The 27,403-nt window shown below is 37.7% G+C and overlaps 1 protein-coding gene across 8 annotated transcripts in view; it reads left to right on the top strand.

Annotated features, from left to right (window-relative positions):
* MEF2A (myocyte enhancer factor 2A) overlaps positions 1-27,403 on the top strand; it is an 85,844-nt gene that overhangs the window by 33,045 nt on the left and 25,396 nt on the right. For 3 of the 8 annotated variants that reach the window (XM_084531892.1, XM_084531894.1, XM_084531893.1), the window contains exons 2-7: positions 810-1,008; positions 6,834-7,037; positions 23,578-23,709; positions 23,775-23,912; positions 26,959-27,178; positions 27,307-27,366. In XM_084531892.1, the coding sequence (XP_084388018.1) occupies positions 955-1,008; positions 6,834-7,037; positions 23,578-23,709; positions 23,775-23,912; positions 26,959-27,178; positions 27,307-27,366 (808 nt within the window). In that variant the 5' untranslated portion in view covers positions 810-954. The remainder of the gene's footprint in view (positions 1-809; positions 1,009-6,833; positions 7,038-23,577; positions 23,710-23,774; positions 23,913-26,958; positions 27,179-27,306; positions 27,367-27,403) is intronic. The other 5 variants (XM_084531896.1, XM_084531899.1, XM_084531897.1 and 2 more) reach the window with 2 other exon arrangements.

Genomic DNA, 27,403 nt, shown 5'->3' with positions numbered 1-27,403 from the left:
TGTTGAATTAATTTTTGTTGAATTAATGTTATCCTAAAATTCAAACACAGTCTGGAATATGTTTTAAAAGGTTTTTGGTGGTTGTGGTAATTCTTTTTTTTTTTTTTTTTTTTTTTTTAAAACAGAAAATGCATATAAATTTTTAAATGTTTGGCATCTGACAAGTTAGTTTGCATAATTACTAGATAAGCACATTATGAAGGCATTTGGCTTTTCAAGTTTGCATGCAGCTTCATGTATCTTACAGTTCACCAAATTTAAACATGCTGGGCTAGTAATTTATTTATTGGCAAATGTGAAACTTAGAGGTTATTGTGGAGAGTAGCTGTGAATTTCTCGATCATTCATTGGTGTCTCGGTAGATGCGAAATTCTCTCTGTTGAGAATATTTTCTATAGTCTTCATCCTTTTAAGTAAAAGTATTCCCTCTTTTGTCCCCTACAATATAAGGATTCCTAAAATAATGGATAGAGTTTACTAAAACTTTCTGGGTCAATTTTTGAAACCTAAGGTAACTTGATGCTTAAAGCTTAACGAGCTTAAAGCACTGCCCCCTTGGACAGTTGTTGGTTTCTAAGCATCAGTTGAAAGGGAATGAGATTACTGTCTGTTTTTGAAGTAATTCAAAACAAAAAACACAACGCTAGCTGGAATTCAATTTAAATAAAGTGTGTAGTATATTTTAGTAATGAAAATACTTGTTTAATCAGTGAAATAATTTTGTGTGCATATGTTTTGTGACTATGCAAGCGTTTTACTTAAAAATTACAAAAGGAGGATCATTAATTTTTTCCAATTTTATTTTTTAGGGGTTTATAAGAAGAAATAAGAACCATTTCTCAAGCTGAAGACAAAGTAAAAGAAAACCATATCATGTGTTAGAATACCGAAGAGTGAAATTTCCTGGATTAGTATATTTCTGGATTGTGAAGTGAAGAAAAGAAGAGGTTGAAAATGGGGAGAAAGAAAATACAGATCACGAGAATAATGGATGAACGGAACAGACAGGTGAGAAACAAGGAGTTTGCATGAACATGATCATCAGTAATCCAAAAAGTGAATGGAGACTTAAGTACCTTCATTTCCTTAACTCACCCTTCTGCAGCTGAGTTTTGTCTTCATCTGTGTCTACAGATGGCATTACTAGAACACAAATAAGAAATACATCTCTTTATGTTTATACTGCATTTGTAGGGAAAATTGTTGTTATAAGTAACATCAATTACTGCTTTAAATCAAAATCATTGTATAACTCTTATAACTTTTCCTATTTAAATGGTGCCTCACTTAGTCATTCCAGTAGATTGGAGGACTGTAGACAAGCTCTATTGAAACAGACGCCTTATTTGATCTTGTAGCTACCAGGACCACATGGTAATGAAAAGACAGGATGAGAAATTCAGAAAGGATATAGTAAAAGTATATTCTGCAGCATGTTTCGTAGAGCTGTTTGACAGATCTGTGGACAGTGGTCTGCTGTGGTAGTCTACAGTGAATATTACAGTGCTAGTGAAGAGGTCGTGGCGAATACCGTGCCCTTCAGTGGGTATAGTATAGCAATGGATTTTGTTAACATGCATCCATTCAAAAACATTGAATTATATTCCTTCAAGAGCTGTTCACTACAACCGTCTTCAAAAACTGTTTGTCAGAAGAGAAGAGTACTCAAAAGTGGATTGTTTTAAGAACGGCTTAGGGAAGGCTGGTTACTTCATTGTTCTTGCCCTAATAAAGCTGCATCTTGTCAACTTGAAAAGCATCGGAAGTTGATGTCTACTCACCAAAGTAGCGTTTCTTCTTACTTTTAAAAATTGCTTTGTGATATACTAGGCAAAAATTTAATTAATGCTGAAATGCATAGTGGGGGGTATTTGGAAGCTATGTTTTTTAAGGAAAAGTAACGTAGGAATGACTTAGGATCTTCAAGAACAGTCATCGTGAATCAGACCAAAAAACAGCTAGTCCAGTATCTTTTCTCCTGTGATGGTCAGAAGCAAATAACGAGTGAAGTGTAGGATAGAGGTGCACATGTTACACTGCTCTGTAATCCTCTTCCAACTTCTGACTATTCTTAGCTCAGTGATTTCCTGAGCTGGATGTGGTTTCCGTATATTTAGTAACCATTAATGGATTTCCACCCTCCTGCCCCCCTCCCCAGGGGACTTGTTCAGTCATGCTTTGAGCTCTTATAAAGTTGCAGCATTTATAAGATCTTTTGGCTCAGACTTCCTATAGGTTTGTTACCTGTTATTTCAAGAAAAAAAAATCTCTTTAGTTATGCTTCTGCTAGTTTTTTTAGCTCTTTATGAGGGAGGCAGGAATCAGTCCCTACCCAGTCTGTCTATCTTGCTTGTTATTCTGTGGACTTCTGCCATATTGTCTTTTTAGCTAACTTTTTTCAGGCTGAAGAGCCCTGGCTTACTTGGTTTTTATACTGAATATATTCCACACCTCGATCAATCTTGCTTCTTGTCCCTAAACCTTCTTGAGTACCGCTGTATTCTTTTTTTGAAGGCAAAGGGACCCAGAACTGCACTCGGTACGCAAAGTGCTTAGAAAACATGAACATATAGCAATGAAGCAATGGTTGTTCTCTATTCCCTTCATAGACCACCAACTTGATGTTGTTTATTTCTTTAGAAAGATAATGATTGATGCTGAGGGTAGTGATGGAGTTCCATGAGGCTGTCTTGTTGCTGCTGCATTAGCTCAGAGCCTATTGTTTTGCGAAATAAGGATTGTTTTTCTCCCTGTATCACTTTAAAGCAGTGTACACTCTGAGAAGGCTATATATAGCAAGAAAAGTATTATTGGAGTTTGGAAGAAAGCCAGGTATTGTGTTTGAACAGCTTTAATCACACAGTGACTGTGTGTTTGATGTAGATAAATGTCTGAAGTACAAGTAGTAAAAGCAGATGAATTATAACTTCTTTTAGATCTTACTCTAGAACTTCAGGCAAATTGAAGAGGTAGAAAATGATTGCTCCTCCCACCCCCCGTTTAACTTGGTTGGAGGAAGTTGGATAACTTTGTCAGATTTGAAATACGAAATATCCTTATACTATACCCTGACTTCATTGGCTTTGTTCCTTTTTTTAGGATCTCCATATCATAGCTTTTGTCAGTGGAGTCAATCTTGTAGAGGCGTTGATGGTGCTCTTTAACACTACTGATGTATTCATTTGCTTTTAAGATTTTTTTTGTTGATCTAGGTAAGGATAAGGAGGATATTTAGGGTTTATTTTGCCAACTGCAGAGTATGGTTCAGTTGTATCCTGTCAGGTTTTCTACAGCATGTGTAGTTGGTTAGTAGGTCATGCATGAATATGAGCGATGTCCTGTCTTGCTGTTTAGTGTGTTTTTTTGTTTGGAAATGCAAATAGAATGTGATAGATCTTTGCCTGTATAGCAAGTTTGTGTAACTTGTGGGAAGAAAAGCTAGTGTTATATCAGAAGCATCTTATTTCTGATGGGATTGTATGTGAGCTCAAAACAATTTATGTAGACCATTACTCTGGGGGATTACAATTGTCATGAGGCTGTCATTGTATTATTAATTAAGAAGTCTTATCTGCTTGAATGAGCTGCAGGGCATTTATGTTCATTAAGCTGAAGAGAATAAAGTACAGTAAATTAGATACCCAAGGAGCTCAGTCTTGCTGCCTTTACTCTCTTCTTCCTCTGTCCTTTTTTGCTAACCAAAATAGAATAGTACTGAAGAAGCCATTGGCTTGCAGTGATCCATAGGTTGTTTTTAGTGTGGTCCAGAATGGACTTGCACTCTAAATGGCAAGAGACAGAAAGAAACCAATAGACTGCTTTGTAAGTTTTTAAGTGAGAATTGAGTTCATAACAAGCAATGTGCACTAAGTTAGGCCTGGACTCTGGTGGGAGTGGGGCTTTTAACTGCTGGACATGCATGAAGAAAGTAGCCTTATGAGATGAGAAAAATAATGAATGAGTAGAGAGGTGAAGTTGCCTTTTGCAGGATCATACAGGTCCTCAGTGGAACCAAGCTTTTAGTCTTTTTACTTGCTGACTTCTCAAAGTACAGTAGTACACACACACATTGTTTATGATGCGTTTTTTTCTGATAAAAAAATAAACATAAATGTACCTGTCTATACCTGCACATACTCAGGTAATAATCTCTAACAGTGTCTTGTAATTGCAGTATCAGAAGAAGAACAACTGCTTTAAAAATAAGTAAAAAAAAAAAAAAAAAAAAGTGAATTCACAGAGGAATCAAAAATGTAATTCTTATGTAATTCTTAGCATCTCGTCCAAGACAGGCTAAATAAATCCCAAGTTTTCTGAAAAAATATGCGTAAAGTGGCCGAACTGCTAGGAGACTTAAACAAGATTGATTTAAAAAAGTTTTTCTTTAAAAAGCTGCTGGTTTGTATTATATGTGGTTAGCAAAATTTCCACCTACATTTGTGAGAAATATAAACAGTCAAGCTTACATTTGTACTTGGTCAACTTGCTGAATTTTTAACTGAAAACAGAATACTGACAGAAGATGCAATAAGGTCCACCCTGCTGTATTTTTGGCATCTTGTCTCAATAATGTATTGTAATTGTTTAACAATAAATAGCTTAAGGGGATCTGCTTGCCATCGTTGGAATTTGTGTTAGAGCACTCTGACATAAAATTGTTTCCGAAAGAGTTTTGTGTCTTAATAGAGGTTCTTTACAAAAGATTGAATAAAAATGTTACTGCAAATATTCATCTGAATACAGATGATTCAGGTCTCGCGCAAGGCGCTGTGATTAGTGGTCTTCAAGAAGTTTCTTTGTCAGAAACACTGCACAGAAACCTAGGTGGAACTGGGGTTATAATGTGTCTGACTGCATTCATGGGAAAAAAATTTAGTCTGTTCAACTTCCTTCCATGGAACTACAGAGATGTTTAAAGGAACCTTTTTTGGCTCTTACTGTCTTGCATTGTTCAACGATTGGATTGATTTGACTGTCAGTGGGTGAGCTGAAATAAAGAGAAGGTTGCTTTTTTATAATTCGCACTGATTTTTTAGACGTAGGAAAAACTAGATCATTGCCTGAAACTTACTTTGAAATCTCAAACTAGCTTCCTCAGAATGAGGTCAAGACTAGATCAACAGAATCCCTGGGAGTTTTTTCTGCCTGGTTTCAGTGCTTTAGTAGTGCACCCCTTAAGGTAATGACTCGCCCTTCCCTCAAATCAAGGAATTCTAAGTTTTGTTGCAAACTTCAAATCTATGCACAGTATGTACCAGGTATGCTTTTAGGATTTAGTTAATTGGCATCCAGTTACTTGCATATAGTAAGCGTATTTCAAATGATTTTTTTCTTATATGTATGCCATAGAAATTGAGGGAAAACAAAAAGAACCTTCTCTGTTGAAAATTATATTTGTAGAATGATATGGATGTTATAAGGAAGCCCAATATAAATGCTAAATCAACAGTTTAATAGGTATTTAAGTTTATTCATATGAAAGGGACAAGACAAGTGAGAATTTTCCTTGCTGTTCTTAGTGTAAATTGAAATAACCAAGAAGGCTTCTTAAAAATGAAATCTGTGGTTTTAAATGAGTATAAACAAATGATTCTTCTTTCTTTGTTTGTGCTTGTCCTAGTCCACAGTACTGCTTTGGCAACAATCACACACATTTCTCATATGGTAACTTGGCTTATTTTTAGACTTGGTCTCTTCCTCGCACTAGGAATTTATTTGTCCTGGAAACCATGTTTTACATGTGTTTTCATTGTATATGTTATGATGTCTGTCTTTACGTGGTTAAAAGTGTGCAGAATCATAATCGCGTACTTTCAAACATTAAACTTCATTGTTCCCTGGGAGAATTGTGCTTATTTTAGAAACAGGGATGTGTAAAACTGACAGTCAAATAATCTGTTCAGTATTATGCGGTATTACTAGGCAAGAACAAAAAGTGGATACTGCAGAGTACTGATGGTATAGTAAGTGGAGCATAAGTAGGGGATAGAAGGAAAGCAATGGGAAATTGCCTGGAACTTGGCCAAGCAGACATGAGTCGACTTGCTGTCGAACACAAGGCACTCTCACTTCCTATCCGTCCTGAAAGTGTACTGATACAACCAGAACTGATCCATATTCTCATCTGTCCAGCTCTTATGTTTATTACCTCCATTCGTACCGTGGCTATGTGTTAACAGCCCAGGTATCTGTCTGCATCCCTTTGTGAGACTTGTTACGTACTGAGAAGGATGGTATGCATTTTGCATTATGGGTAGTAATGAAGTAATACGTATAAGATCATAATCTCTGGAAAAAAATACATTAAGGTGTCTATACACAGCATTTTCCCCTCCATATTCCAAAAATGCCTTATAAACTTCAGAAATCCATAAAGCAGGTTTCATTGATTTGATCTGACATCAAATACGTTGACACTCTTATATCCTTAAGTAACTGAAATCTTGTGAAAGGACTGCATTTTAAAACTTTCTTCCATGAATGATGGCAATTTTTATGAATAAATACCTCTCCCTTTTCCCCGTTTGGCAAATGCTCCTTTTGTGATCATCTGTAATGGGTTTATTTTCACCCAGCAGTTCTAATAGGACAAAACGATAGTTCCATCCTGTCCCTTAAAAGAATCAAGGTTGTGAGTAACTAAAGCCGACAGAGGCTAACTCTAATCATCACAGGAGAAAATGTTTTAATACCTGGAGATAATGTTGGTTAAAGAGAAGGAAATAAAGTTAGAGGATCCTGCAAGCTTTGACTCTTCTTGGTAGTTATATACTTGATTATAGTCCTTTATCATTTTATCTGGAAAAAAATAATTATTATTCTTTCTTCTCTAGGTCACCTTTACAAAGAGGAAGTTTGGATTAATGAAGAAGGCATATGAGTTGAGTGTACTCTGTGACTGTGAAATAGCACTCATCATTTTTAACAGCTCTAACAAACTCTTTCAGTATGCGAGCACTGATATGGACAAAGTTCTACTTAAATACACAGAATACAACGAGCCCCATGAAAGCAGAACCAACTCAGATATTGTTGAGGTAACAATTTGAAAAGATGATCTGTGTTCTTATCTCCTTAACGCTTCAAATATTGAACAATATAGTATTTTAAGTTATTTTAACTAAATGTATTTAATAACGTGAAAACCTTGTCGTAAAATGTCAATTGCTGTTTTCAGTCTGATTTTTCTAAGGGGTTAAATTGTCTTGAAATCTATGTTGTCTTCCCATTTGCCATCTACCCCCGCCAGCTGATTTCAACCAAGTTTGATAATGGAAATAGCATATGAAGGGTGTTGTTTTTTGGAAACAACAAATTAATTGCATATTAAGAATAAAAATAAGGTCTAGAGAGCGGACCTCAACCTAAACTGCAATTACAGTTAATTTTGTTGTCCAGTTGCTTTGTATGTCAGTTAAAACATTGTTAGAACATAGTAAAAGGACCGGTTTCTGCAGTAATAGAATAGCATGAATATTTTTGCTCAAAGGTTGTAGCTTCTGGTCTTACTGTGTTTGTGCTTCAAATACAATTTCAGATTGTATGTATGTATTTTATATAATAACAGTATGTAATTTCTAAAGTAGGTACAGCATAAATCAGGGGTTGTCTTGGCAGTTGGAATCTTTCTGTACTGTGACTGGGTTTCAGAGGAGTCATGTCTCCTGTAGTCTTGTAAATGGGCCAGAACAGGTGGCTGACTTGCATTAAAATTCTGAAGTTGTCTCCAAACAAACACAGTACTTGTTAGGAGTGATTTAGGAATAGTGATTAGCCTTCAGTGTCAGCTGCCTTTTGTGATCAGAAGGAAAACCTCCCCAGCTTCTGTCTTCAGCTTTGGGTACTACTGAGAGGGATAATATAAGCTTTAAAGAGTTGAAGGAGTATTCTTTAGTCACTGGATTAGTATAAATAAGGTTAGCCACTGTAGAGGAAGGGAAAACCTAATTCTTGGAAGGTAAGCTTTTGCCTGTGACAGACAGATTAGAGATAGGGATGCAGGCGGGCTGACTTTCATTTTGCAGGCCTTACTTGCTATGTTATGATTTGTTGAAATAGTGCTGCTTCTCATCCTGAGGAATGGGAACCTCTTCCAAAATTGTTTCTGTGCCAGGCCACCTGTATTTTATTTGTTTATTCAAACTGATGTCAAGTATTTGACTCCTGGCAGCTACATAAGAAAGGGCAGACAGTATTAAAGTGCATATTTTTTTTCTCTTCTGGGGGGAATATGCAAACCTGCAGATTGCTTAGAATGTTGCTTCTGTAGGTTTATTGTATTATACTAGTAAGGGACTTGAGATTTCTACTATGCTTGAAAAACAGGAGAATGAATTAAAGTGCTTTTGAGTACTTTTAGTCTGTTCCTAAGAACAGACTTCATTCTTAGAAAAAAAAAAAAAATCCAAGTCATTTAGCCCAAGACGGAAGTGTATACTTCTGTGGGATATGGTTTTTTTTTTTTTGTTTGTTTTTTGTTTTTTGTTTAATGTTCTCTAAGGTCATGGCAGTGTTCTGGATGGCAAAGTTAAGTAAATCAGTAGGATGAAATATTTATAAGCTCAATATATTTAAGGTAGCTTGATTGTTTCTCTGTTGCATTCCAGGAATAAAAACTTTGTTGTACAGTAGTTGAGAGAGATTCTGCAGTTTCATTTTTGCAACTGATTGCATTTTAGATTTGCTCTATTTGGTCGGTAACTTTGTTCTATGGACTGTTGTTCTTTAGGCAATTAGGAGATTTTAGTCGTGGGTAGAATGGTTTGCTTCCCACTATAAGTAAATCACATCTTTTCCTTAATTTAGAAAAACAATCTTTTTTTCAGAAGGTCATAAAAATAGCGATTCTTAGAGAAAAAATACCGCTTTTCCTGTTTTTGCAGTATTAATTTTGTTTTCCAGATTGTTGGCTTATTCTACTGCTTATATTTGCCATATGATCTTTATTTTCAGTGTGTATTTTTTCTGTTGTTACTTAGTGGTAATTCTACAGCTATCAGGTCTCTGGATTTAACAATATTGTACAGCCAGAAGGTATCTTACTGAGTCTCACCATTGCGGAAGTATAGGAGATAGCTGTATCTAGGATTTTAGCACAATTTGGACAAAACTCACCCAAATTCTAAATGTGACTATATTGTGAAATAAAATAAAAATTGAAGAGATACGAGAGAGAGATCACAGTCAAAGTCTTTGTTTCTTAAAATTGCACCCAAAATAGGCACTTCGGTAAATATAAACCACAACCTTCTCCATAAATTTTCTTGATTTAAACACAAGGAAAGCTAAAATGTGATGATGAAGTGTTGCTATTTTTTAGTTGTTATTCCATTTCTTATCCTGATATATAAAAAAAAACGTTGAAATAAGAACTTCCCATGCCTATTTGTTTGTACTTAAATTCCAGTGATAAAAGGAGAAAGATTATCTTAAATTTTCTAGGAACAGGTTTCATTCTTATGATGGGGTCACGAACAGATGTGACTCACAAATTATGTGGAAAATTACCTACTTCTCTGCTTTGCAACAGAACTGAATTGGCTCAGCAGAGAATATGACCTGCTTTGGAGCAGATGCAGTGATAGGTACAGCATGTGGGTATGCAGGGGTGTGAGAGGAGGGATGTGAAGGAGGAGAATAAGATTTCTGTACTTAAGCAGCAGCAAATTGTCAAAAGCTCGGTGCTTCATGTAATTTCACCATTAATGAATGGTTGTGGCCTGATGCAGGTCAAGTTACAACACCAGCCGTTTTAGAAACATTCTGAAAGAACATGAAATGGCTTCTAAAATGTGCCTATTTGGAAATACAACTTAACCAATATGTACATGTATTACAAAGAGACTAAATACCATTAAGTATATCCTAAACCAATTTAGCATAATTAATTTAATTTTAAGGAGTTACAGCTGATTTATGTTACTAGTTAACATTTAGTAATTCATTTGCATCCTTGAATGTGACAGGTAGTGTTTATTATATTGTAGGCTCACCGCGAAACTCGTTATGACCCACTGTGTTCCTGAGGCGTTTGACGGGGGTTTTGTTACTGTGGTAGAGGAGAAAGCTAATTCCAGGCAGGTCAGAAGCTGTATAAGGGAAGAAACAGATCTGCTGATGCTTGTTTTCAGCAATGTGTAGATGGCGATATTGTAAATGATAAAATGCAATTGATGAGACATCTTCCCCTTAGAGTTGCCTACTGCTCAGTTTTGGCATAGGAATTGCTTTTGTATGCCCAGAGCTTGGTCTCTCGTCTTGCTGCTGGAACGTTTGTGTGAAAACATAGTAGGAGGGAGAGCACTGATGTCTTAAATGAATATTAGATTTTTTTATATGTTCCCTGCACCCGTACATTTTTAATTGTACATTTTATTGCAGATGTGAATGCTCTGTTTTTATCCTATATTCTTTTCTGTGTTCTTATATAAGAAATATGTTTTTTCAGCCATCTTGGCAGAGTCAAAGATGTGTGAATAGCTGGAATTTTATGTTATGCACTTAGATTTCATTTTACGTTTAGCTCTGTATATACCAATGGTATACTTGACAATAGTCCTATTCTCTGCCACTTGGTAGTGTGAAAATTAAGGGAAATTGTCTAGTGACAGATAGGCAGTAATTGGCTTTAAAGGATAATTTGTATGGCACTTCTGTGCTGGGTTCATGGGCTTGATATGAAACAGAAGGTCTGGGAATAGCACCTAGACGTACATGGATACACACATGGATATGCAGAATTTAATGAGAAGGATTTTCAATTAATTGATCTGATCTTCTTCTTTAGTAGTTTTCACACTTTGCTTTATATCCGATCCATCCAATCTAGATATGCATTAGGCACAGGATTTGGGCTTCTGTATTTTGCTATTGGGGAAAAAAAAAAAAAAACAAAAAAAAAACACACGAGTACTTTGAATGTTTTAACTGTGTTACTATTGTTTGGTCCACTTGCTTTGGTCTCCAGATAGCTTCAGCTGCACTGTGGAAACAACTGGTATCCATTTAAAAGAATGAAGGAGCTTAAAAAATGGTTCCAGTTGAGTAAGGAAATGACTTGATAATCTGTTCATGGTGCTGAAAAGATGTAGGCATTATTGGACTTGATTTGCGAAATGATTATGTAAATGTAATTATACTGCATATATAACATCTGAAATACTTGGAGGCAGCATGCAAATGCCTTTGAGACATCTTAAGTAGGTGATTCAGAAGGATTTATGTATGGTTAAGGACTAAATAACTTTTAGCTTACCTTAAAAAGAGAGAAAATGCATAAAAACTGAGCTGCTTTGGAATATGAGTCACCAAGAAATGTGGATGTATAAATACATGTGTGTACATACACATATTGAGTCTGCTTCTTCTGAGTGGAAGTGTCTACTGTAAACCTGACTTGTAAACAAGGTGTGGCTTGGGGTTTTATTTCCCACTCGGGGTTCAGGAAGAAATGGCTTCTTTGAAAAATCTAACGTGCTGTCAAGGTAGCAAATCCTTACTTTTAACGTGGGTATAGGTATATTTCATGCTGAGCAGAGCAGTTACCTCTCACAATGGGGTGTCGTTTACTTGCTTTCCTCCTTGTCCCCTTATTTGGGAGATTAAATTCAAGACTTAATCCCCAAAGTCTTTTTTTTTTTTTTTTTAATTTGTTTATTGATTTCATTAATTTTTCTGTATTTTGCATCTGGTGGAGTTGTTCTGTTATATATGTAGAATGTTTTTTTTAATTCTTACTTGGCCCTGCTGAAATTTCTTTGGGCATGCCAGTGAATAACATTGGTGTTATTAAAAAAAAAAAAAAAAATTGTTAGTGAAAGAAAGTCAACAGTGTTGAAAAAAAATGTGAAAACAGTGAAAAAAAAATCATTCTTAGTTAACGTTGTTTTGTGTTCCTTCATTTCTGATATATAAAGAATTGCCAGAAGTGAGAGAGGCTTAATTTTTTATAGAAGTTCTGGCTTGCCTCTAAATAATCTAAAGCTATGCTTTCCTTGTGTCTAAACCAATGATTAAATTTAGTTTTATAGGGTTAAAAGAACTACATTTATCTCTTAACAAAAAAAAGTGTGTTTTAGCATAAAAAAAATAGAAAATTAGTGTGCACAGCCACTAACTTGTTTTCAATGTCAGTGGTTGACTTCAGAAGTAGCATTAGCTACTCTTTGTATTCTTACTGATTTAATTTTGTTGGTATTTACAATGTAGCTTGATTTAAGACATTCTTTACAAGAATGCTGTGTTTACAAACCCTTACAAATTTTAAATAGAGGTCTTTTTAGACCTTCACAAATAAATTCAAAATAGAGAAATTCATGTTGTGAAAGTGACTTTTTTGTTTTTGTTTCCGGGCGTCTTTTGCAGTGTTTGAAGAATTTCTTATAATTTTTTTAATATATAGGGTGGGCGCGCACAGTCCAGTTCCCCACACTGCTTTCAAAATACGCATCCAAGATGAGGTTCTGGGTTCAGCTGTTCTGGTGACTTTGTGTTAAGTAGGACTGAAAAGCACCTGCAAGAGAATCAGCAGCTTCTCACTACTCATTAGTGCCAGAGTTCATGCAGGCAATCACACTCAGACATAATTATCTACCTTGTATTAACAAGTTCTTCAGGCTGTGCTGTCTTACGCATTCTGCAGCTCTTGTGCTGCTGCAGGGTTCGGTGTTTCTGAAGCTCTGTGTTGCTAGTTAGAACAGCAGATTTGTACTTGGCGATTTTCAAAGCGGGGACTGTGGCATCCGTTACTCGAGAGAGTGACTTCGGGCAAGCTGTGCATGCAAAGAGCAGGTCTCAGAACAGTGCATCACCTGGAACTACAGTAAGGTAAATGACTATTCCTTCTGAAGATGCTCTCGATTTGATTGTAGGGTTAACGCAGCCCCAGCTTTTGACTTTCAAGCTCAAGGGTATGACAGTTTGATCATGTGTTCAGCTGTCAACCCTGCCAATCTGCCTGACTAACCACCTTGCAGAAGGGACAGCAGAAGTGCCAACATCTTGATCATGGGTGTTCATCAAACTGTTTTAGCACAAACCCTGAAAGAGGAGGGAGAGTGTCATTTATAGGATGCTTTACTGCTTGTTTCCTTTTGGAGCTCAGCATGTTGATGTGCTGTGTTTCTGTTGAAGAAGCTTCTAACACATTGTTTTTGAACAGTTTTAATGTTTGGGCCTTTAACTGATGGTGCTTCTGCAGAAGAGAGCTGGGCGAGTCTGTAGCCCTCCAAGACAAATTGGTCTGGGTGTTGGTTCTTTCATCTAACCTCCTACTCACCTACACTGAGATGCGGCTGTGATGAGAGAGTTCTCATTGTATAATGGTGGTTGTGGTTTGCCCATAGTGTTTTTACTGAAAGTAGGGTCGCCCACCTAGGCTGTAAGATTCTTGACACTCATCCGAGCAGAGGACTCGATGCTGATCCTTTCACCACATGTGTTCTGCTTAGTAATGTTTTTATCAGTTGAACAGAGGAAGTATTTGTGGTGGTAGTTGTTGTGGTACAGACCTATCAATCTGCTAATGGACTTTTTTTGTATTGTATCTTTCTTGTTCTTCAAAATACTTACGAGGCAGTATGCATGATGTCTGTAATGGCTTTTCTGTGACTTACTGGTGATAGTTATGATATCTTCATAATGTCACATCACTAATCCAGTATTTCACATGGAAGCTTGCATTTACGTCATTTGTAGTAGAGACTACGGAATATCAGTTAGTTAAATTGTGATAGTGTGAATATTAACATATAAATGATGTTTTTTTCTGGAATTACATCAGTCAGTTACTTTCAACAGAAAGTGTTTAATGTCATTTTAATAAGAACTCCTACATTTATTGGGAAAATTATGAAGATATTTTAAGTTCCTAAACATTGGCCCACTAAAGATTGTCTAACTGTACAAATTGATATTTAAAGCCCTGCTCTTTTTTTGCATTGATTTACAATGTGATGTTTGCAGACTATTTAAAAAATAAAAATAAAATAATAAAATCAAGTATGCCAGAGCCAAGCCAGTCTTCGCTCAATACTGACATTAATTACACAAGGCAGAGTGAAGCTTACTCAGAGTTCACTATCCCTGATTCCTATTCAGCCTTTTCTCTCTACCTCGGTAGATCCAATTTCTGCATCCATATTCTCCTCCTTTCCAGGTTTTGTGGGCACAGTCTTCAAAAGAGTTGCTTTTGCTTTTGAATCATTCACTAAGTGAATGCAAGGAAAGGCACATAGAATATATTCCTTTGACACATAACAGAGAAGTTCAGTATTCAGCATGAGTTATGAAATACTTCAGCTTTATGTGCCTTAAAAGCCTAGATTGTAATTAGTTTAGTTTAGGAAGAATAGAAATACATCTGTTTGGCACCTTTATTTGCAGAGAGGTTCGTTGCTTCCTGTTGTAAATATTTATCTCAGTTGGTGTTTTCAAGTACCCGTTTCCTGTTGTTTTATTCACCTTTATTGTTTTGCTGACTTCTTGTAAACATTTTGCAGCAGTATTATGAGCTGGGATAATGCTGCTAGATCAAGCTCATACACCTTGCCCTAACCCCAGTACCACTAGTAAAGGTAAACAAAGCTGCTTCTGGTAGACAGTAGTGTATCCAGTTGCTATGATCTTACATGTGAATGGTATTTGAATTATTTTATGAATACTTCGACTCTACCAAACATATTTATTGGAAGTAGATGCTATTCGTGTGTTAGTTACTGTTCTCATAATACTAATTTATCTTGAGCACCAAGCCTTTGAAATAGTTTCTGTTTTCCTTTCTACTTTTCAAGCTGTAAAGAGAAATTCAGGACGTGAACTGCTTGAAGCAGCAATTTGACATTTCCGTATAGGTCAGTTGGCTGTAAGAAACCCATGGTTTGTATGCTCATGGTCATTGGGTTGTACGAGAGCTGGAAGATTTTCTTAGCAAACCACTAAGCAAGTTTTGCAAGCAGAGTAGTAGATAATATTTTTCCTGAAGAATTTCTGAAAGACTCCGAAGTGAATTATGCAGCTGAGTTTGTTGCATTTGGAAACTCTCCATGTTCCATAGGACTTATCTGCAATATGGTGTTACTGAAAGGAGGCATTCAGTCAGGAACTGCCATGCTGATGGGCTGCTTTAACCCCTGTAGGTATGCGGACAGGTATACATGGGAGGATGCATATGTACATACACATGCTATCACTTGAGTAAGGGTTGAAAATAGCCCTTCTGTACCATAAAATATAGGTAGACACTCTCTGATCTTTCTTACAGATAGAACTGGATTTTGTTTGGTTTTACTCTGTTTTGTTGCAGACATCATTACTTGAAAGGTCTATGGAATGCCTTTAATTTGTAAGTTAAGGAATAGTTTCTGCTTCCTGAAGGCTAGCATAGATCCTGCTTTGTGTCTTTTGGTTTTAGTAAAAAGATTAAGATTGATTTAGATTGTCGATTTAGTACTCCTCAGTGGAAAATTCTAGTTGAAGGTACCTTCTGTAAAACAGGTAAAAGGAAAACTTGCTCAGCAGTATATGATTTAATAATCTGTTACAGTGTTTAGAAAGTGAAACAAAGACAAATGCATCAGGTATCAGACTGAGACCCTAGCTTAGCTTTCCCAGAGGAAACAGTGTTATCAATACTAATGGATTACTAATCATTTTAAGCCTTAAGCACTTCATTTAGGAATGAGCAATCCGTCTGCTTCTGTAGGTGAGTAACTGCATCATAAAGTCCACAGTTCGCTGAAAATTTCTCAAAAATCTTAAACAGGATTTCAGAGCTTCCCTTCCTCACTGCTCCAGTGCATTGTGTAATATTCTGGTGGTGAGCGAGAGGAGTGGATTTTACAGCCTGTAAAATTGTTATTCAGTAATTGCTGGTGGTTTATCTATTTTAAAATAATATTTCACAGCAAAGATGGTTCAAAGCAGAATTCAAGCTTCATACCATATCAAGTCTAAAAACCTTTTGTATGTGTTATTTTATATAAATGAGAGTTTGAATCCTGAGTGCCATCTTTATCGTATCTCGGAGGAATTTGACAGCTAGCTTTCATGTTTGGCAAGCTAAGGATACATGTTAAAATTTGCCAGATACTGGAAGTGCTCCAACATTTGAAACAAGACCCTGTCTTTTCTTAGAGTGGAATATAACAGGGACACTGATAAAATTTCAAGTCATGAACATTTTGTGTCTGTAAATGATGAATACCTTTGCCTAAAACTGAACATAGAGCATTGTCTACAGAGCTCTCCCTCATGTTTTACAGCCTGTTGCTCTGCAGGCTTCCGATTTCTTGGTTTTTAAAACCTTGCATTAAGTAATTAATCCTTAAAATATTTTTCCTAACATAATATTTGGCTGAGGAATTAAAATAATTGTAACAAACTTAAACATGATGTGCTATACTCAGAATTGTTGATGTCTAGATATATTTTGCATAGTGTCAATTATTTACTTTTGATATTTTTTTAAACAGTTATAATACTGCTACTAATTGAGCACAAGTACGGAAAATAGTATTTGAGCTGACTAAAAGTAGAGTGCATAAATTTTTCAGCTTTTTCTTAGTATACATTATTTTAGTTGGGGAGCTTGCCAGACAGGTTGGTGAGCCCTTCTTTGTTAAAAAGTGGAGCTCTCCAAGTTGTTTAGCTTGTAAAAATGGTGGTTGTAATCTAACTGGACTTCTTATGCACTGAAGTTTAGAAGGCTGGGCATTACTGATTATTTTTTTTACTGTGCTGCTCTGGTATGTATTTATTTGGGGCTATAACTAGAATGTGAAATTGGATGGCAGAACAAAATGCAATTGAAAAGTGACTGCAGTACTGGGAAGAACGGCATTAGAGCTGAATTTGAGTAGCCTCCTAACGCAAAGGAAAGGAAAACAGCTTTGTGATGAAATTTGCAGATGCTTACATAGTTGAAGTTGAGAATATTAAGAGATCCAGAGGAAGATTCACAACGTCAGTAAACAATGCACGAAACAATCCAGTACATGTAATTTGTTTTGTTAACAAGAGATTCTAATCCTTGGAGATGTGAAGAAAAATGGGTTGAGGCAGGATTGCGTGGGGCAGCCTTTCTCTCTGGCAAGCCAAATGGCCTGGGGGAGCCAGCCCCAGAAAGTCCCACCCGCTGTAAGTGGAGAGCACATTCAAGACCAGCTGATGAATCCAAACCGGTACAGGTCTGTGGGACCAGATGACGTGAATCCCAGGGTCTTGAGGGAACTGGCTGATGATGTTGCCAAGCCTCTCACCATCGTAGCTGAAAAGTCCTGGCAGTTGGGTGATGTTCGTGGAGAGTGGAGAAATGGAAACGTCATGTCCCTACTCTTCAACAATTTAAACAAAGAGTTGGACAAAGAGCACTACTCTGCAACAGTTAAAACAATTAGGACACGTTCCTTCTTAGAAAGAGCGGTCAGGCATTGGGACAGGTTGCCCAGGGAAGTGGTGGAGTCACCGTCCCTGGGGATGTTCAAGGAAAGGTTTGACGTGGTGCTTAGAGACATGGTTTAGTGGTGACATTGGTGGTGGGGGAATAGCTGGACCAGATGATCTTGAAGGTCTTTTCCAACCTTAATTTTTCTATGATTTTATAATTTTTTTAAAAATAGAAATTTAAGCCTACAGAGACTGTGTTGATGAACTTCACATGCTAAACAGTGTTACTGAGTTGAATTAAGTATTTTTCTCCGGCTGCTCACTTCGCTGCACTTAAGGTTCCCTCCTGCTTTTATTTTAGAGAGTGGCAAAATTTCTATATCCAGTATTTCTGGGTCAAGCCTTGAATTTGTGGAGCCATGCTGTTACCTGGGAGAAAAACGAAACAATGTTACTTCTGAAGCCAAGTGACCTGCAGGAAGTTTAAAAACTATAAATAGTTTCCAGTGACTAAAAATACTGCTCATAGTAGGGGAGAAACGGTGATATGTAAAGGGTGATACACAGCAGTATTGTTCAGGGCGAGAGGAGTGAAATAGTTCATGTTATCAAAGAAGAAATTCAGCCTGGTTTTAGGCTCAGCTCCTTGGCAGTAGCATGTAATACGAAGCAAATAACAAAGCAGTTGTCATGCTTTCAGCTTGCTGTTTTGCTCTATGTGAAGTCCGTAATGATTTATGTTGTTCTCGCTAGCCCAGCTCTCTCTGCTGCAGGAAGGTGAACTGCATGCAAGAAATATGCCCTTTTTTTTTCCTCTCAGATGTTTCATGTAATAAGAATGAAAACTGGGTGGGAGTCTGGTGCTGTGACCATGTTTTTTTTTTTGTTTTTTTTTTTTTTTATTCCTTTTTCCTTTGTGTATGAATATCTCAGAAAAAAGGTGGGGCTTTTTAGTAGGTTGTTGTTACCCCTGATGGGTTTGGACAATGGTTTGCAGCTGCCAGAGAGGACAGGCCATCCCCTCTGCCTACTTTGCATCTCTGGTGCTCAGCCCGTTTATTCCTGCTATGACAACTGAAAACAAACCTACCAAAAATAAGTTAGAGAATGGCCAAGGAGAACTCTGTTGTTCTAGTGAAGAAAGAAGATGGCTCACTGCAGGCTGAAACAGATGCCAGAGCTGGCTTAAGACTTATATCTAGGATCATGGCCTTTCTGTGGCAGTAAGTTGTTCTGTCACCTTGTCAAACTGCACCCACAGACATTTCAGCAGTTCCCTTAAAGCACGGGAAGTGCCTTTAAAGCATGGATCTCTATAATCTTCTGCAGAGATGGAGTGAGGGACTGATCCTGAAGGCTGTGGTATGGCTGAATAGCTCAGTTACCCTCAGTTCTCTATTTTACGATTTTTTTGATGTTCTTGAACATTGACAGGAAAAGCTTTATTGCAATGTGGGCTGATGTTACTGTTTTCTGCATTTTATTGGTGTGAGGTTGCAGCTTCAGTCTTTCACCTCTGGATCTCCTGGTTCTTCCCATCACAGATGACAGAGTGCTGCTCAGTCCTGTCCTTCCTGCACAGAAGCTGAGTGCTGACAATTGCATCGTGAATAAGGAGCCTTTGGACTTTGATGCAAGTGCCAGCAGTGCCTTCTCCCTCCATGCTATTGCACGGCAGCTCTCTCTGGAGCATCAGGGAACTGTGTAATCAGTTATCCTTTCTGATAACCATGGTGTTGATGCTTACTAAAGCAGCAGTGATATTTAGAAGTGTACTAGTGGAGCCTCTTCCATTACTTCATGCCTGAGGAATACTTACACTTAGAGAATTACATTTTTTAATCAAGTGTTTACTCCAACTTTGTGCTGCTTCACATCTTTTCCATGCTTGTACTGAAACAGCATAAACAGAACTAGCCATTATTTTTATTTGAAAGGTTTGCCTTTTCCAAAGGAAATCATTTTTATCATTTCAATCTTAGTAAAAACTTTGGAAATGTTTTTTCCTCATGGTTTGGGATGAAACACCAGCAAAAATTCTGTTTGGCCAGCTCCAATAGTAAGTGCAGAAATGGAGCAGTTGACTTGATGAACTGATAGCAAGAAACATTTCCTTTCTGTAATATTAGTAGGCTACCAGAAACCCAACAGCGAAAACTTTTTTGAATGGACTTTTTTATTTTGCACTTCGTAACGCTTTTTGAGTTTCAGGTCCTCCTACTTTTCTGCCTTTTTAAGGCAGAAAAAGACTTCCTGAGGTGACAATTAACATAACCAACTTCTCTGCAGTTTTGCCAGCGGAGCTGGTGAGGAGCCCAGATCACTGCTACCAGAAGTCTTGGCCCTTTCACCGCAGTTCGGGTGAGAGCACAAAACATGCTGCTTGTGCTTTCTGACCATCAGCAACTCTTCCTTTCAGAGTCAGACATAAAAACCATTATCTTCATGGAGAAGAGGACAGTTAGGTGTTGCCCTTTGACTTTCTGGTAGCAGTAATCTGTACCTGTCAGTTCAGTTTCTGCTTTCCAGCCCTGCTGATGACCTGCTGATACTGAGCCGGTGTAAGCTTCTGTGACAGGAGGTGGTCACCCTGTGACGGCCGAGTCGTCTTTGCACCCGCAGGGGTCACACCAGAAATAACTGGTGTTTTTGTACGCTTTGCAGTGCGGTTTAAGTAGAAGATGTGTTGACTTGTAGAGAGAAGCTAATTATGTTTTGTTGTTGTTTTGCAGGAAGCCCTTCTGTTCCTTAGATGCTTCTTGCAGAGGCATGATTCTTCCTTTAAACTAACAAAAAGCAGAGCAATTAAAATTTCTTTGTGGGGGTGGGAGGGGTTAGGAGAACAGTGGGGCTCTTGTACTGGGTGCTTGAATATAGTAGTTAAGCCTTTCTTTGCTAGTCCAACCTTTCTCATACAACGCCTGCTAAGCTCTGCCTTAAAAAAAATCAATATAAGACTAATAATTATTACATTTGCATATCTCTGTTCTACACAGTGGAACAAAAGCAATTTAAAACCTCTAGGTTGTTCTGCAGTACCCGTGCTACCTCAGCTGCCTGTTGCATTTGTATAGTAACTTCATATACAACACAACTATGTTGTTTATTTTTTTTTGTTTATTTTTTATTTTTTAAGAAGATTTCATACCTGCCTCGGTTCCTCTTAAATATTTGCTTTATGTGTTTTTCTGAGAAAAATCAACGCTTTTCCCTCATCCGTTAGTTCAGGCAGTCTGACATCAAAGCTGCAGAATCTCAGTGACTGAGGGCATAACGTAGTGTGTTGGCAAACATGTTGGAACAATTTCCAGTAATTTTGGACAAGTCTTAAAGGAAGTAGAAAGTACTGCAACTTAACTCCAAGGGCTGTGCATTCCTCTAACTGATCTGCAAAATAAGGCTTAACACCGGAGGGTAATTGCAGTGAGCGTTCGGTAGGAAGAAAATTATGTTCTATTTTATTGTGTCTGATTTTACTTACAAAAAAAAGTTTGCCGTATCACAGCAGAGAAATGAAACTCTTTGTTACGGCAATATTACTCAGTCTCACTAGCTTGTATGCCCCCCCCCACGATTTCTTTTATCTGCAGAGCTGGTAAAATTTCAGTCCTCACGACGATGACATCCTGGAAATAGCTCAGGTAGGGCAGGTTATTTGCGTTCACTGGAGAACCGACAAACCTGAGCTACCGCGCTGAGAGAGGGTGGAGGCGGCACTCGCGTGTGGAATTTGGCTCCCCTGGCCCCGTGCTCTCGGGGCAGGAGCTGTGGCTGGGCTGTGTCGTGCAGGCTTCGCCTGGCCCTGCGAACAGATGACAGCATTCCCCTTGCTCGTACAGCCGCGGAGCCGAAATGCTTGGCTGTGGTGTTCCCGGGCCGCGATAAAGCAAGCAGCCTTTTTATGGTTAGGTCCTCAAAGCGACAGTTCGTGTTTCAGCGATAAGGAGACAGAGCTTTGGCTATCAGACCCAGACTTATTATCTGTAACAGCAAACCCTGGCTTAAATCCTGCCACAATGACAGGAACCCCATCTGGAGTGAGGGTTTCCAGAATCGTAATCAGGAGACACTGAGGCATTTTCCTTCCTCATGAGTCAAAGCAAAGTTAACCCCATTGTTAGTGAAAATAAAAATAACTGATTGCCAAGAGGAAGGATGCATTTTTGCATTTAACTGAATGCGTTCCTTTGGATTAGAGCTGTGAGTAGCATTTTTATAGGGTCGGCAGCGTTACATGTAGGTTTTCACTCAGTTGTTTTTTAGGAGGGGGAATGAACAAACCCCTCATATTGTGATACTTAAAATCGCTCTAATGTTTTTATCCAGGGATGTGAAGTCAACTAAAGTCCCATGCTATGGTTGCTGTGTATTTCTTGCAAGATCTTTCCATATAATATCCAAACCGTGCCTCGAGCTCTGCGCTGAGCACTGCGCGAGGACCTACTGGGATTCTATTTAGAGCTCTCTGGGCTGTGGGGGTTAAGTGCGATGCAGATTACCCCGTGTTAACATTTTCCCTCCTGATAGCGAAGTGTAGCAGACTGGCAGCCTGACTTGGTAGGAAGGGCTGGGAGGGAGACGGGGCCCCGACCTTGAGCGGCCGGCCCTTGTATGGCCACGGCCGGATCGGTGCCCAGGGGATTGGCTGCAGGGCGCCCGCGGTGCCCTGGCAGGTGCTGGGGGAGCTCCACCTGCTCGCCCCACGTGCTGCTCCGCTCGAGCGGTGGCGTGTGGGGCTCCAGAGGCTGTGTGGGATACACCGAGCCAGCCAAGAAACTTGAGAAGGAGTTAGGGCTTAGGGTGACCTGTGATATTAAAGGATTTCAGGGAGCGTAACTGGATTTAGGGACTGCTTTAAAGCTGAAGTAGGACTGGGCAGGGTTTTGCACAGATAGGAGCAGTAAGAAAGCTTTGTGTGCTTGTACTAGAAATTAAAGATAGCACTTGAACAAAAATGCTGATGGTTGCTCTAGCTGAAACTAAAACAGGTTTTTGTTTTTTCTAAGATTCGGTATGTTATGGAAACATAGCTTCTACGGGAAAATGACTGGAATTTCTTTACGGTGCTGGGAATGTCAGCTTGCAGATTGCGATTCTTTGGGGTCTCCTAGTGCAAAGTTCATAGAAATCAGTTTACCAGCAAAAGGACCCTACCCCTGTGCCTCTGTAGTCCCACTGCTGCCTTATATACTGCTAATGTGGATTTATTGAAAAATGTAGATTGCCTTCCCCATTAAATTTCTATTAAAACATTTAAGATGTTTCTGTGGTTAGCCTTTGAAATCTTTTTTGTTGTAAATGAATCCTTAGAAATTTCTGATGGTATAGTAGGATGAAAAGGACAAAAAGGAACACACATGTTATTTAATTGTTTGGCCCCAAGAGCTGCAGCTTCACATCCTTTCTCGGCAGCTTATTTGCAATGCCTAGATTGTAGACAAGTCCTGTTTCGAGGGGATGTTGATGCAAGTTCTCCATCAGAAAACAGGAAGTACCCCACAAAGCAGTTGCATCAAGTTAGAGTGAAGGAGTCTGAAAAAGCTTATATTTAGCAAACTAAGTCATTTTGGAGCGGGATTATGTCATTTCTTTTTATACTTTTTTTTTCAGTTCTTGTTACCATGCAGGATGACTGCAGTGCAGGAAAATCCTGCCTTTGTAAACCACCGAAACCGAGTGTTACATATATTAATGTCATACAGTCACTAAATTCAAACGAAAAAAAAATCAGCAATTGTATCTCTGAGGTTGAACTGTACGCTGTTTAAAATGTGAATATTACAATTGGGATGTGAAAATCAATTCACTAAAGATCCAGCAAACACTAAGATGGTTTTTAATTACCGGTGTGGACTTTAACTCCCTTCCTGTAGGCTTGAATGTTCCTTGTATGTCAGGCAACTGTACTCTGTCAGCCAGTGTCTAAAGCGGTTTTGCAAAGAACGCTGGCGAGGTGAAGTGGTTTTAGGTTAAAGCTACCTACATGTATGAGGTGGCACCTTGGGAGAGTCTGCCTCTGAATGAATCTTTTCTGTTGGTATACTTTGCCACTATTTTGAAAGACTAAGCTTGTCTATTGAGTTTTGTCTGTGAAAATTTCGTGTAGTTTCAGTGGCTCTTAACTGATTCAGTAGTGTACAAAAGATCTTGGCAAGTTAGTATGATTTGTATGTGAATTTTCCAATTGTATTTCAGACCTTAAGAAAGAAAGGCCTTAATGGTTGTGAGAGCCCTGATGCTGACGATTACTTTGAGCACAGTCCACTATCGGAGGACAGATTCAGCAAACTAAATGAAGATAGTGATTTTATTTTCAAGCGAGGCCCTGTAAGTACTTTTATTTTATCTCTACTTTTTATTTGTTGATCCTTTTTATTAACTTCATTATTTAGGCTCTGAACAAGAAGGAACACAGAGGGTGCGACAGCCCGGACCCTGACACTTCATATGTGCTCACGCCACATACAGAAGAAAAATATAAAAAAATTAATGAAGAGTTTGATAATATGATGCGGAATCATAAAATCGCAGTGAGTACTTAAGTATGGTTTGTGCTTCTATTACATGCATGAGAATTTTCACAGATGTTGCTTACAGCTGTAAAGTATATTGGTTTGAGAAGGGAATGCATATTTTTGTGAGGGAAAAAAATGAGGTGTTTATATTTGATCTTGTTGATTACATTTTATCTTAAGAAATAAAGAAGAACTTGTATTTCTAGCTTCTCATTTATGCTCACAGATTTTTTCTTACCTTGTCAACATGAGGTAACACTTCCAAATTTCAGGAACTTAGCTGTGTTGCCTGATTCTGCCTAAAATACTTTGTATTTATTCTGGGGTGTAGATTAGTTTATTTGCATCTTATAGCCCTTTTCCTGTCTGATCAAGACTTCACAGTATGTTACAAGCCGACAAATCGAGTTGTACAATATTGTTATTAAATCAGTGGAGCTTACTTTGCTGAATACTGGGTTTAGAAGGGTATTTAGTTGTTTAATGGTGAAGATTAGTGCACAATGGGATACTCAAAAAGATTAGTATTGTCTTGCAATTGCAACAGAGAACTTTCTTGCATGCTGAAAGATCTTTTGAAAATTTTGTAAAGTGTCTAACCCATTTGTAGGCATAACTCAATTACTCTGGAAGGATATAATCTCCTATTCTATAGTGTGATCAGGGCATCATTTTTCATTTTAATGTTATCTAATTAAAAAATGAGCCTTGTCATTGTCTGAACTCCATGTGTTTACTGGACAGATTGTTCATGTTCTCCTGAGTTTCATACCTCCCCTTCAATTTTGGGGTCAAAGACAAAAGGAAGACTTAGTGCAGGAGTACTTTTAGGTGAGACATACTTGGGGATAACAGTAGTGTAAAAGTTAAATGTTCCTCGTGGAGGTGTACACGATGAGTATTACAGGTGAATTATTTTCTAAGAAAACTATATGGGGTTCTGCCACTGCCTTTGAATTTTTTAACGTTGCAAATCTTGTAGCAATTAAAATAAATGGACTGGCTACGTTAATTGGCACAGACCCTGGGGTAATTGGATAGCGTGTCCCTAAATGACTTGCTGATAGTGAAAATGATTTCATTGTTCACAGGAATAAGACCATCTCTGTGAAGTTAACAGCAAACTGGCAGTCATGACACCTAGCATCAGTTCTTTTAGCAAGTTCTTTATACTTGAATACAGTCAGTATCTCTTATTTGCACATTGTTTTGAAGCTTTTGATACCCAACACTTGTGTGTTGAGGCATCTTTAGGCTTCATCTCTTGGTGTGATACGGATAAATTGCTCTCCCTTGATTTTTGGTGGTATTAATGAGTAGCCTAAATTCTCCATGTTGATATTGATGTAAATAAAAGGGAAATGTTATTTTTTTAGTTCTGTGGTTCTATATTTATAGTTTAGATTGTACCTGTAATGGTCCTGGTTCCAACACTTACAGGTTTTCTATACGTACGTGGTTTCTTTCACTCTAGTGCAGTATTACTGTCAAAGGATAGGAATGAGGCAAAGCATGAAGAATTCAGTCATCCTAAATGCGTACCATAGATGGGCAGATGCAGCCCTTACTGTAAGGTGTGGGGGGAAGCAGTCATTTATAGCTTCTATATTGAGAAACCTATAGAAAAATGTTCCAACTGTTAACTTGTATGCATTGTTTTAAGCATACTTTAGCTATTCGAGTTCAGTTTGAGTTACTTAACAGCATGCTGTGTAAAAACATCCATTTTACAGATGTTAAACAGTTTCTTGAAGTAGTTTCCCATGAAGACAGGTATCAGCACAGCTTGTTATTAGTTAGATACTGTGAATGTTTTGCCACCGTTCCGTTGCTGTGCTTTACTTTTTGTTTCTATCTGTGCCAAAAATTGATAATTCTGAAGAATGCTTCAGTATGGACACTGCGATTAGTTCTCACTAGTAAGAGGTTTTGTTTCTTGTGTCAAATACAGTGTGCTTTTTTTCATTAGTGTAGTTTCTTGTATTTCAGATGTTTTCAAAATTGTCATTCAGAAGTATCGCTCTAAGTAAATTTTAAGCTGCACATGACAAAGTATATATTGATGAATATATTTGCTGGGTCATGAATGTTTGTCATCTACATGACCTCTAAATCTGAACTATTATCTTTGTCAACAAATTCCAATGATTTCTTTATTTATCCTTAACGTGTACCTGTTATGGTTTTGTTTCAAGTTATTCTGAGAGTTGTGAAGGAAAATAGTCGCTTTTGTTTCAGAAACACATCACTGTCAAAGGATAGGAATGAGACAAAGGCCGAAGAAGTTAGTCATAACCAAATGAGTGCCATAGATGGGCAGGCATTTAAGCTTTTGATTCAAATACTTGTTGAATAACAAACATATATGCTTGAGAAAAATAGTTGCCTTTTGAATAATGCTGTAAAAATTAGAATAAAAAGTTTTGCAGAAAAGATACTATTAAAGCAGGGATTTGTGGAACAGCTCAGAATAACACCAATTGAAATGGCTAAATTACTGAAGTTCGTAAATTTCTAAAGATTTGTTTATGTTTTTAGTGTGTTGAAAAAATTTTGAGATAAGCAAAATTTTGGCAAGGTTATTAATAGAAAATGTTATTACTAACTATTCTTTTTTGTCTTTGACTATTTTATGATGTGCATGTTTATGCTTACATTTTGAAGATGTAACAGTTTGTTAATTTGTCAACGTATTTATCTTGTTGTGGCTTTATAATAATCCAAATTAACTGATGAATTTGTTGTATTTTTGAGCTATATGAATATCTTCAGGTTGTTGTATGTGAACTTCCTCTCGGTATTTTTAAGTTTATGAGTAATTCTTCTGGAACTGTATTTATATGACGTATGATATTTCAACACCAGAATCCACAACAAATGGATGTTTTAAAATTGTATGATTAATGAATTAGAGTTTCAAAACTAACATAATTAACTTTTATTTTTTACTTCAGTAATTCTTGGCAAACTTCTCATGTGTGTTTTAATAATGTGCTCTTTCTGCAAATATGGTTAATGCTAACGTTGTCGTCTCTTGTGTTCCTCATCTCCTTTCCTTCAGCCTGGCTTGCCTGCTCAGAACTTCTCGATGTCGGTTACGGTCCCAGTGTCCAATCCCAACACTTTAACCTACAGTAACCCAGGAAGTTCCCTCGTATCCCCATCGTTGGCAGCCAGTTCATCCTTAACAGACACGACCATGCTCTCCCCACCGCAGACCACCCTGCATCGGAACGTATCACCTGGGGCTCCTCAGAGACCACCGAGTACTGGCAACGCAGGTAGGATTTCAGTACTGTTACCTTTTTTACCCTATCTTTATGTTTTGTTTAAAACAACTGGTCAACAGCAACAAAGAATAACAAGTTTTTAATGTATCAATGCATTTTCTTTTTTAAATTATTATTAGGTGCAATGCTGGGGACAACTGACCTCACAGTGCCAAATGGAGCTGGTACCAGTCCAGTTGGTAAGTGCAATATCATGTCTGTGTTGAAAAATACAGG

This window comes from Aythya ferina, assembly GCF_964211825.1.
Source record: "Aythya ferina genome assembly, chromosome: 11".
Taxonomy (NCBI): Eukaryota; Metazoa; Chordata; class Aves; order Anseriformes; family Anatidae; genus Aythya; species Aythya ferina.
The sequence above is the reverse complement of the archived record's forward strand: the minus strand, read 5'-3'. Positions and strand labels throughout refer to the sequence as shown.